Source organism: Phalaenopsis equestris, unplaced genomic scaffold (assembly GCF_001263595.1).
Source record: "Phalaenopsis equestris unplaced genomic scaffold, ASM126359v1 Scaffold000168, whole genome shotgun sequence".
NCBI lineage: Eukaryota > Viridiplantae > Streptophyta > Magnoliopsida > Asparagales > Orchidaceae > Phalaenopsis > Phalaenopsis equestris.
The window spans coordinates 212,778-225,904 of NW_018164610.1; the positions used below are offsets into that span (position 1 = coordinate 212,778).

A 13,127-nucleotide genomic window follows, 5' to 3' on the forward strand; every position below is an offset into this window, starting at 1 on the left:
AAAAGTTATACAATATTTCAAGAATTAATTATCAATTTGTAGAAAGCATATCGAATTGTAAAGATAAAACTCGTAAGAGATATATAAATGAATTTTAATTGTGAATCAAACATTCATCCATGACATAAAAAGGCACAGCTAGCTGACACCAACACATTTGTAAAAGATAAATACATGAAACAAACACACCGTGCCTTCTTAAGCCAAGTTCATTAAGAATGTCCTCATTGCCAACTGAAAATATTGATGAAAAAATAAAAAACACTTACATCTGTTTATCAACAATCACATATGTAGATGTTGATGTTCCCCCGTTAGAAATCTGAAAAGTGCATAAAGAATGTTGAGCACTAACGCAGAAAGGGGGGGAGAGTGTCACGCTCCGCTATATTCAAGAAGTTAGCAAGGCAGGCATGGGCAGAAGATTCTAGAAAAGGTTGGAATGCAGGGAGCCATCCAGGGGGTTCTAAAAGATTCCACCCAATTCTAGAGAAAATAAGAGAGAATGGCTCCAAGGAGAAATTAAGAATAACCTAAAATGTTCAAGGGCTATGTGTGTAATAAGAGAGAAATGTAGAACTCTCTAAAAACTATAATAGTTTAATGTATTTTAGAATATTCCATTAGGGTTGGAGGGGACTATAAATAGGAGTCTCTCCCCTCATTTGTAAGGATCCAAGCATTAAATCAAAGCATTCAAGTATTAAAGTGTGAAGTGTTCTTTTCTCTCTACTCTTCTTCTTAAGAGTATTTGGTGCTCAAAAGTTCAGCGTTGCAAGGGTGAGGCTGAATTAGTGCTAAGAAAGAGCGCTAAAGCCGCGCGGGTGACTTGAGGAAAGTTAGTCCGTGACAGATCGCTCTAAGGCTCAGATGTTGTCCACATGTTCCAGCCCAAAACCCTTCCCCCACTTATCCCTCTTTTCCTTAATCTAGTGATTGTCCGGAAGAAGCTGGTTAATAGTTCCATTCATGCGATCATTAATGTATTTTCAGCAACAACCAAACAGTCGACATATGTTGGATAATAGCAAGGTCTAGCTCTCAATAAACTAGAAGCCACGAGAAAATAACCACGAAGTGGCAAGAAAAGGAAATGGGATGAATGAAAAATAACTATGTCCGAAAATAAAAAATAAGTATTATTTCACAAAAAACGATTAAAATTAATGAAGCAATTAAAAGACCTTAAATGAATTTCCCAGAAAACAAATGAAGGATCTTGGTGTTCTTTTCTAAAGAAAAAAGGTTGAAACTTAAATACTAGTTCACAATAGTTGAAAAACACTTTCCGGCTGGCCCAATGAAACAGTGGGAATTTTTATGCAAATTTTCCTTCTTTCTTCCCCTCATTTTAACTAGTAATAAGATATTGCCTAAAAATTATACTCTAGCCCCATTCAAGCTTCAAATGACAGCAAAGGAATGGGTTCCAAACAGCATATTTTGCATCGTATCAAAAATGTCAGTCAACGTTTCCCCTACCCCATTCCCCTACCTGTCTCTAGTTTTCTATAGAGCAGCATCATACTCAATCTACACAAACTAGTCAAATAACAACCATAAAGTTGTGGGATAAAAGCAGATGTCGCTAAAATCTAGAAGCTACTACCATAAAGCAGATCAACTCGAATGCACTTAAAGCACGGAAGATGGAGAGGGAGAGAAAGGACCTGTGCATCATTCGCCATCTCGGACTGTTCATCAGCGGTAGGGTAACCTGTGGAGGGGGCCGACGCCGGAGCAGCGCGTACTGAGAGGGAGGAAAACAAATGCGGAAGCGATAGATGAGAAGCATGGAGACGAATTCGATGGCTAAGGGAATGGGAGGACAGGGAGGAAGTGTGGCTATGGGATTGCACAAGCCGACGTGAAAGCCAAGTTCATTAAGAATGTCCTCATTGCCAACTGAAAATATTGATGAAAAAATAAAAAACACTTACATCTGTTTATCAACAATCACATATGTAGATGTTGATGTTCCCCCGTTAGAAATCTGAAAAGTGCATAAAGAATGTTGAGCACTAACGCAGAAAGGGGGGGAGAGTGTCACGCTCCGCTATATTCAAGAAGTTAGCAAGGCAGGCATGGGCAGAAGATTCTAGAAAAGGTTGGAATGCAGGGAGCCATCCAGGGGGTTCTAAAAGATTCCACCCAATTCTAGAGAAAATAAGAGAGAATGGCTCCAAGGAGAAATTAAGAATAACCTAAAATGTTCAAGGGCTATGTGTGTAATAAGAGAGAAATGTAGAACTCTCTAAAAACTATAATAATTTAATGTGTTCTAGAAAATTCCATTAAAGTTGGAGGGGGCTATAAATAAGAGTTCCTTCCCTTATTTGTAATCACCCAAGCATTGAATCAAAGCATTCAAGTATTCAAGTGTGAAGTGTTCTTTTCTCTCTACTATTCTTCTTAAGAGTATTTGGTGCTCAAAAGTTCAGTGTTGCAAGGGTGAGGCTAAATTAGTGCTAAGAAAGAGCGCTAAAGCCGCGCGGGTGACTTGAGGAAAGTTAGTCCGTGACAGATCGCTCTAAGGCTCAGATGTTGTCCACATGTTCCAGCCCAAAACCCTTCCCCCACTTATCCCTCTTTTCCTTAATCTAGTGATTGTCCGGAAGAAGCTGGTTAATAGTTCCATTCATGCGATCATTAATGTATTTTCAGCAACAACCAAACAGTCGACATATGTTGGATAATAGCAAGGTCTAGCTCTCAATAAACTAGAAGCCACGAGAAAATAACCACGAAGTGGCAAGAAAAGGAAATGGGATGAATGAAAAATAACTATGTCCGAAAATAAAAAATAAGTATTATTTCACAAAAAACGATTAAAATTAATGAAGCAATTAAAAGACCTTAAATGAATTTCCCAGAAAACAAATGAAGGATCTTGGTGTTCTTTTCTAAAGAAAAAAGGTTGAAACTTAAATACTAGTTCACAATAGTTGAAAAACACTTTCCGGCTGGCCCAATGAAACAGTGGGAATTTTTATGCAAATTTTCCTTCTTTCTTCCCCTCATTTTAACTAGTAATAAGATATTGCCTAAAAATTATACTCTAGCCCCATTCAAGCTTCAAATGACAGCAATGGAATGGGTTCCGAACAGCATATTTTGCATCGTATCATTCCCCTACCTGTCTCTAGTTTTCTATAGAGCAGCATCATACTCAATCTACACAAACTAGTCAAATAACAACCATAAAGTTGTGGGATAAAAGCAGATGTCGCTAAAATCTAGAAGCTACTACCATAAAGCAGATCAACTCGAATGCACTTAAAGCTCGGAAGATGGAGAGGGAGAGAAAGGACCTGGGCAAGCTTCGCCATCTCGGACTGTTCATCAGCGGTAGGGTAACCTGTGGAGGGGGCCGACGCCGGAGCAGCGCGTACTGAGAGGGAGGAAAACAAATGCGGAAGCGATAGATGAGAAGCATGGAGACGAATTCGATGGCTAAGGGAATGGGAGGACAGGGAGGAAGTGTGGCTATGGGATTGCACAAGCCGACGTGAACGCGGAGGAAAAGAGGGTTGGGGATGAATCCGCCGGCTAAGGGGATGGTAGGATAGGGTGGTAGTGTAGCCGAAGAATTGAACAAGCCAATGAGGGTGCGAAAGTGGAGAACCAGCGAAGAAAATCGCCGCTGGACGCAACGGCGACGGCGCCAGCAACATCTGCATAAGTTGAGCCGGACGGTTGAAGCTCGGAATCTGGATTTCTGAGCCTGGTCTACACTACGAAAACCCAAAGCCCGGAAGTCAAGATTTACATATATACCACTTAATTCCTATGTATTTATACTTAGAACTCTAAAAACCATTTTTTATGGATATGTTCTATTATCTAACATGAAAAGTTATATTTTTCTTTTTTAAAATTAAAATAATGGTATTTTCATTGTGATATAAAAGAATTGGGTGGTATAAATATAAAGAGTAATGTTTAGGTTTTAGATCCATAAATACATGAAAATTGGGTGGTATGTATGTAAATGGGTGATTTACATAACAAGCACTATATATGCTCATTTAGATATTTAATTTTGAAATCTGGTATGTTCAATCTATCATCCTTTTAATAGCATAAAAAAAGGGGGAATTTACAAACATAGAATCTTATTCTTATGTATTTACTTATCTCATATATAAACTTTGATTTTTACAACAACAGCATTTTTATCTATGTATGGAAAGGTGGATTTCTGTAATCCACCTTTTCATATATAGGTAAGTATGCTTAGATTATAAAAATCAAAGTTTTGGTGTGAGATAAGTAAATGCATAAGAATTGGGTGTTGCCTATGTAAATTTTCAAAAAAAGAAGTGATTAAGTTCTCCTAAATTAATATTGATAGGACAGTATCACATACTCACAAAGTAGAAAAGCGAATGTCATAATAAGATATCACTAGAGGAAGACCGTGGGATGGATGAAATAGGACTAACAACATTTGTAGTCTCGAAAGCCTAAATGACAAAGAAGATGAGTAGAAGTTGTGATAAGATTTTGCTAAGAACTCCATCAATGGGATATGTGACACATGCAATTCCAAAACCCATGAAAATAAAAAAAAAAGTGAAAAACTTGAAACAAAACATTATCTACAAAAGATGGCATCAATCTGAAGTTGATAATAAATGTGCGGAAGGTGGTAATTTTTATGCTACTTGAATATTATAAGAGTGCTTATGAAGTTTAAGTATTAAAATAAAAAAATATAAATGTTCTGAGTTTTATGATACTATCAACTATTGCAGAGCAATTATTTGATTGCTTGAATTTTGAGTTCGTTATATTTAAGTTGTAGAAATTTTAAATTTTTTTATTATTTAATTAAGTATAAAATATTAAAATCAAAGACTAAAAACCTATAAATCATCCCCACTCCAAGTTCATGGGACTTCTTTGTTTGTGTATGTAGTAAGCTGACTTATTATTTGATAATATAAGATCCAGGCCGTTTAGCTCTAACTTGTCGAGAGGAAGGTTGCAAGCTACTAAGTTTGACTTCTTGAACACTAAGGGTCTATTTGGAGTAGTGGCACTCATTGCAGTGTGTGTTCTCGCTACCCCGTGATATCGTTTGAGGCAGCATTGCGGATGTTTGTTTCAGTGCTCCGTGACTGTCATTTTCTCTCTATGTTATATGGTTTCATTGATGTTTTACCTCAACCCTCCTAGCTCTAACCATGTAGTCTCCCATAGAGCCCTCATGTTTTTTCTATTTGGTTCTTCCTTTCATCTATTCATTCCCAATCATTCTTCATTGTAGGTATGCCTCATATTCTTCCCTCATCTCAATCATGTGTGTTCTTCCCTCTTCTATCTTCTCATTTGATTTTTTACTACAGTTTATGCATTTAAGGATTTCCCTCTACCATGATGTGGGTTTATGTTATGTTGAGGTTTGTCGAAATATGATATGAAAAGCATGGGTGGCTTATGGGGCTCTCTTTCTTCTATATGTGTTTGATCGTATTTGTTTATGACATCTATTTGATTTTCTCTATTTCCTTTAGTTTCTTTGGTTTGTTGAAATATAAATTGATAAACATGGGTGAGGGAAGAGGGGTGGGCTTATGGGGCTCTCCTCCTTAAGTTTGCATTTAGATGTGTTTGGTTATGACATCTATATTTTTTTCTAATTTCTTTGGTGTCTTTGGAATGCTAAAAAATGAATTGATGAGCATGGTGGGCTTATGGTGCTCTCCTCCTTATGTGTACGTTTGGGTGTGTTTGGTAATGTCATCTATGTGAGTGTTTTTTGTTTTTTTTTTTTTTTTTTTTTTTTTTGGAGAATTTATGACCATGGAGAGCTTATAGGACTCTCTTCCATCTATGTGTATTTGGGTGTGTTTGGTTATGGCTTCTTTATGGCTTTATGAACATGGAAAGCTTATAGGACTCTCTTCCATCTATGTGTATTTGGGTGTGTTTGGTTATGGCTTCTTTATGTCTTTCTTAGGTTTCTTTCGTTTCTTTGGTTTGTTGTAATATGAGTTGATATGCATGGGGGCCTCATGGGTCTTTCTCCTTTTATGTGGTTGTTGGGTGTGTCTAGTTAAGGCTAATTTATGGTTGTCTCTCTTTGTTTTAGTTTCTTTAGCATGCTTGGGCTTTTCATTTCTTTCTTCCTTATATATTATCATTTATTGTGCATTACCCTCTACTTTGTTTTGTTATTGACATATATAAGAAATTAAAAGTGATTAGGTTGGACGAGTAATAAGCAACCTGAAGTTTGGGTGTGTTCGGTTAGTTTTGATTGATTTCTCAATTTGTGTGGAGTTTGGGATCTTAAGGGGCTCTTTTCTTTCTCCTTATCTAAACATTCCTATTATATGTTTGCCTTTTTATATTTTCAGGTCATTTACTCTTTCTTTAAAATTTGATTAAATGATTATTAACCATAAATGTTCAATTCAGAAAAGGCTTATGGGGCTCCCTCCTCAAATGTGCATTCAGGTGTGTGTGGTTATGACATCTATATTTTTTTCTAATTTCTATAGTTCCTTTGGTATGTCAAAATGTGAATTGATGATCATGGAGGGTTGATGGTGCTCTCCTCCTCATGAATGTGTTTAGGTGTGTTTGGTTATGTCATCTATGAGGGGTTATCTATTTATTATTATTTTTTTTTCTTTAGAATGAAAATGTAAATTTATGAGCATGGAGAGCTTATGGGGCTCTCTTCCATCTGTGTGTGTTTGTCTTCTCTGTGGCGATCTCTAGTTTCTTTAGTTTATTTGGTATGTTGCAATAGGAATTGTTGAGCATAGGAGCTCATGGGTCTCTCTTCATTTTATGTGGTTTTCATGTGTGTTTAGTTATGGCTTATCTATAGTTGTCTAACTTTTCTATAGTTACTTTGGTATGCATGGAGTTATGATGGTGATTTTAGCATTGGAGGCTCATGGGTCTCTCTTCATTTTATGTGGTTTTCAGGTGTGTTTAGTTATGGCTTATCTATAGTTGTCTCACTTTTCCTTAGTAACTTTGGTATGCTTGGGGTTATGATGGTGATTTTCAATTTGTTTTTCTTTTTTTTTGGTTCTTTCTTTTTTATATATTACTATTTATTGTGCACTCCCATATACATTATTTTGTAGTTAATATAGTATAGGAAATTATAAGTGATTGGCTTGGATGAGTAATAAGAAACCTAAACTTTGGATATGTTTGGTTTGTGTTGAAGGATTTCATAATTTTTGTGGAGTTTAGGGTCTTATGTGGCTCTTTCTTTCTCCCTATCTAAATCTTTCTATCATATGTTTGCTTTAATTATGTTATTAGGTCATATACCCTTTCTTTACAATGTGGTAAATGATTATTGGTAATAAATGTTCAAACAAAAGGTGTTGAATGTTTGTAAGTGAATGATGTAAATTGGCACCATGTGATATGTTATTAGAATGGATTGTGGGGAGTGACTTTAATGTTATCCCCTCTGTTACTGAGAAGAAAGGAGGTAAGTATTCAAACCAAAGGCCTATTATTTATTTCAATTATGTTTTATTGGAAGCTGGTCTCTTTGATATTGGTTATACGTGTAATCCTTTCACTTGGTTTAGGAGAAAGGCTTTTGAAAAGCTATATAGGTTTCTTGGTAATTATCTTTGAATGATGACTTATCATGCTTTTTCTATAACATGTATGTCTATCAGTTGTTCAGATCATGCTTCTATCTTGATTACTGTTAATCTCAATAATAGACCTAGGGTTTATCAATTTAGATTTTTAAACACATGGATTGTGCATGATTTTTTTTAAAAATTTGTTAAAGATAATTGGTCTTGTGAGGTTTTTTTATAACAAAGGCAAAAGGTTATGGCTTTTGTAATAAACCCTGAAGCTGGAATCGGGATTATTTTGGGAATATTCATTCTGTCTTTATCCGCTGAAGATAATTTAAGGAATATTGAAAAAGATTATAGTGATGATATTATTGCTCATAGTCTTTTCTTGACTGGCCAAGAGAGACTTGTTGCGGCCATTAATATGGAAGAGTATTACTATAAACAAAAGGATACGAGTAAATTATTTGTGAATGGTGACCTTCTTTCATGTGTTTATCTAGAAAAAAAGATTGCTTAACAACATCAGTAAGATTAAGAATGACAAAGGCATTGTTCTTTCTTGCTATGATGCGATTGAAACTGTTGGGGTTAAGTATTTTTCTAATCTTCTAAAAGGTGATGATAGTGAGCTTGCTAATATTTATGTGTCTCTCTTTGTTGATAATTATATTTATGCTGAGAACACTGTTCTTGATAGTGTTCCTGATGAAGCTAAAATTAAAGCTGCTTTGGACAACATTGATGATAAAAATCTGCAGGGACTGATGGTTTTTTCTGCAAATTTTTATAAAAGTTATTAGGATTTTATTAAAGCTGATCTTATTGGAGTTGTGTAGGATTTCTTCAGAGTGATGGGTCTTCCCAAATATTGTAAAACTTCTAATCTTATTCTTATTCCTAAAGATAATGTGGTCTAAGTTGGGATGCTTATAGACCAAGTAGTCTTAACACAATGGTTTCTAAAATAGTTTCTAAAGTGGGATAAACTGGGTTATAAAAATCAATCTGCTTTCATTAAATGAAGGTTTATTGGTGATAATGCTCTTGATAATGCTCTTATTGATTGCTCAAGAATTATGTCTTGATATTGACAAAAAAGGGAGAGGAGGTAATGTTATTTTTAACATGGAAATTAAAAATATCTTATAATACTCTTAGATGGGAGTTCATTATGAAAGTGCTTCATGCTAAAGGATTTACTATAGCTTCTTGCAATATTATTAAGAGGATCTTGGAAGATAGTTTTTACTCTGTGCATATCAATGGAAATAAATGTGGTTTTTTCAATTCTACTAGAAGTATTAGACAAAGATATTCCCTTTCTCTTTTTATTTTCATTTTGGCTTTTGTTTATCTTTCTAGACATCTTACTAAGCTTTTTAATAGGTATCATAGTATGTTGTACAATGATAAAGGTTTTTCTGGTATCAATCATTCAACCTATGCAGATGACCTTTTTATTTTTACTAATGCTACTAAAGGTGCCATCAAGAGATTATGGAAGGGATTAAGGCATATTCAAGATGCTTCAGGGCTTATGTTTTATCCCAGCAAATGTAATTTTTATTGTTCAAAAAGGATTTCTGTTCATAAGAAGAATTGGATTCAAGATTTCACTAGTTATGCCAAGGGTGATCTTCTTATGATTTATTTGGGTTTCAATTTAGATAAAGGCAAAAGTAAATTACATATTTTTTATACTATTATTGATAAAGTTAGAAAGAGGATTATTTCTTGGGAAAATCTTCTTTTTTCTTATGGTGGCAAGGTGACTTTACTTAAAAGTATTCTTACTTCTATTCCTTTATTTACTTTACGTTTCATGAAGAAGCCTTTATGTATTTGTAAGAAGTTGAAAGGTATCTTTAACAAGTTCTTATGGGCTGGTAAAAATACTAAACTCCATTGGATGAGCTGAAATAAGATGTGTAAACCCACTAATGAAGGTGGTCTTGGTTTTAGATCTCTTATGGATACTATGTGTATCAATTATATGAAGTTGTGGATGAATCTTAGTAGCGACACTTCTCTCTGGGTTAAAATAATGAAAACAAAATATTGTGGAATTAATCATCCTTTAGCTATAACTGGTAAATCCCTGAATTCTTTTGTTTGGAAAGGTGTGATTAATGTGGCTAAGTGTACTGAAAAATTTCTTTGTTGGGATATTGGTTCGGGTCTTTGTAGTTTTTGGTATGATAATTGGCTTGGAGAAGATCCTTTAGCTGATTTTTACACTGGTCCTTTTAATATTAATATGTTCGATAATGATGTTTAGACTAGGAGTGAATGAAACTTATCCTGACTTATTGATATGGTGAGTAAGGAGGATGCTATGAAAATTGCTAAAATTTTTATCATTATGGGCCAAGACTATGTTAAAATCGAAGGCAGTCTAGGTAAATCTGCTTCTAATTTTTTTCTAAGTCTCTCATCTTCTCGAATGGATTGGATATTCATTGTGTTTGGAAAACTTTGGTAAATTCCACTCAATATTTTTTTTCTTTTGGAGACTTTTACATAAAAATGTGCCTAAATATGACATTTTAAAATTTATGGGTCTTTGATTGCCTTCTATCTGATATCTGTGTAAGAATCATGAAGAGAGCCTGGAACATTTAATATGTAACTACTCTTTTACTACTAAGATTTGGGATATGGCTTTCTCTTTATTTTATTTTAATGGGAATAGAATGAATTATAATTCGATTTTTGGTCTGATTACTGGTGTAAGAAGAATGGCAGTATCCTTTTTGCTTCTATTCCTATAGTTATTATTTAGTATATATGGATGAATAGGAATGAATGCAAACATGATGGTAAATTGGCTTTTAAATATAATTTTTTTTTATATTAAAGGCTTTATTTAAAAAATGTTGAAATTCGGTAAGTTTAATGCTTCTACGAATCTTAGTGTACATAATATGTTAAGTAAATTTCATATTGCTTATGGAAGGAAAGGTAAACTTGATATTAAGTTGATTATGTAGACAACTCTTGATAAAGGTTATCTGAAAATTAATACTGATGGCAATTGGTCCCCGATCAATGCTGGTATAGGTGGTATTTGCAGAGTGATACACCAAAAATATATGCATTTTAGACCCATATTTTATACTTATTTTTTGTGATATTGCACTTTGATGGAAGGTATTTTTTATGTTTTATTGCAGGTTATTGATTTTAAGGACTTAGAGCAAAAAAGAAGCAAAAAGGATGAAATTTGGAGTAAAAATGGAGAAGTTCAAAGTTTGTTCAGCGCAGACGACGCCGGCCTGGGCGCCAACGACACCATTTGACAGAAACTTGGGATTTAATTACGGGTCGATGGCGCCAGTGTCGGTGGAAGCCCAATTTCCAGAAGATTCAAAAAATTTGGACACTTTTTGAAGAGTTGTTGGATGCACCTATTGGAGAACTAACCTAGGCTCTGTTTAGGGTCGAAATTTGATTAGAAACCCGCCACCCCCTCGCACCATTTCAACTTCTTCCACTCACTTCATTTTCCTCTTCACACACCAACATTCCACGCCAGTCCACATCATTAGTTAGTTATTATTTTTATAGATTTGAGTTTTTGTGGTGAGTTTAAGTGTGAATTATTCTCTAAGAAGTGTTGGAGAGGAAGAGAAGTGAGAGATTTCTTCTTCCTACATTTCCTAAGAGAGGCTATAAGGGATTTTCTTTGAGAAAGAGTTTTAGATAAGTGTTATTTGTTTATTATTGTTGTATGAACTTTCTTTTATATATGAAATTTGTGTTTTGTTGTGTCTTTCTCATGAGGTCTGAGTAGATTCCTTTATCTTTCTCCCTACTCTGAGATATGGAGAAATGAAGAGATAACGTGGATGTGCCAATGTTAAAATTTAAAATAAATTGTGATGGCTTCTCAACTCCGCTCTTAATTTACTTTTCAATCTAGCCAATTGAATTGTTAAAATATGTTGTGAAACATATGATATGGGAAATGGAATTTGAGTTCTAAAATAGAGTAAGAATCGCATTTAAGTCCATGAAGAAGTATTTCGTTCATGGGATTAAGTGCAAAAAAATAGGAAAATATGCTTTGTTGGGTGTAGAATTGGAGATTTTTAGGATGACAGACTAAAAATCCCCAATTCGATCTTAGTGTTTAAAAACTAAAGTGAGAGTTAGCCTTCAAGGGAAGGGAAGTGGGAGCTCTTGAGTGGGATTAGATCCTTTTTAAGCCCAGTATCCTCCTAGCCTAGCCACTGATTTAGAGACTTAACCTAAGATTAGCTAATTATTTTCTATAACACTAAATCAGGGTAGAGAATTAAAATTGCTCCTATAAATTGCTCCTATTTTGCAATTGCTCCTATTTTGCACAATACATATTTAAACATTTTATCTCATCTCATTTCAAAAAAAAATCTCATTGCAGTGGGAAAGATAATTTTTAACATTAGAAAACTTCATCACATAAATATAGTTTATTTTAATAGTTTACTAGTTACTGCTTAAACTTTGTGTTTCAGCTTTGTTATTAGTTAATAAATTAGCTTTGATAATATCTTAAACTTTCAAAATTAGTGGCAATAATTTTGTTTGATTTATGTAATTTTCCTAGTTAATTTATCATTTCAAATTTAAACCTTCACCGAAATTTAAACCTTCACAAATTTAAACCTTCACCGTGGGATCGATATTTGGGACTTAAAAAAGAAAGTCTTATATTACTTGATAACGATATATATACTTACATAGAATCCCAACTTTAAGTGCTTAATGTTATTATTCATAAAATACCACAACAAGTTTTAGGCACCATTGCAAAGCAGAGTGACCGACATTTTGTAAATCGACAAATACAAGAATTTGATGGCGCTACTAGAAGATTTAATTTCCAGCAACGTAATTTCGATTTAATTTCCAGCAACGGCGTCCAAAGACTTGATCACGACTTTATAGATGTGTCTAATTTGATTAAGATGTATAAATAAATTACTCAATAATGGTAAAGTCACACTTATCAACGCAAATATACGTATTACTCAAGTAATATAGGGCTCTAATGGAGTCCTAGATAAGTTAATGGAGTCCTAGATATCGACCCCACAGGAAGTGGTTTAGAACTAGGACTAAGATTTTATAAAAAGCAATACTTCAATCATAACAATGAAGTTCAATTTGCTTATCTGTCACTAACTAATAGACAATTGAAATAATTATGTAATTTTATCTATAAAATAACTAAATATGCTAATGAAGGTACGATTGTGATATATAAGAAAACATCATTCTCCTTATCAATAAATTATAGTGAAATGGATAAAATGAATTAGTTTAATTTATATTGTGTCAAATAGGAGCATACATATTCTTTACCCTTTGATGCAGGCATAAAGAACATTGACTAATCCTATGCTTGGTTACTGATTCTGCAACTAGGCTGGGAGGATGCCGACTCTCACTTCAGAGCTCCCACGTTCCCCTCACCTGAGGACTAACATCTACACATCAGCACCCAAACGATAGGACCGAATTGGGGATTTTAGTCTGTCACTCTAAAATCTCCAATTCTACGCC

The 13,127-nt window shown here is 34.3% G+C and overlaps 1 protein-coding gene across 1 annotated transcript in view; it reads right to left on the minus strand.

Moving 5' to 3' along the window:
- The window catches only part of LOC110022129 (protein TIC 21, chloroplastic), a 56,199-nt gene extending 52,448 nt beyond the window's left edge, over window positions 1-3,751 (minus strand). The window contains exon 1 of the mRNA XM_020720936.1: window positions 3,312-3,751. Within this exon, the coding sequence (XP_020576595.1) occupies window positions 3,312-3,680 (369 nt within the window). The 5' untranslated portion in view covers window positions 3,681-3,751. The remainder of the gene's footprint in view (window positions 1-3,311) is intronic.
- Window positions 3,752-13,127: the final 9,376 nt, after the last annotated feature.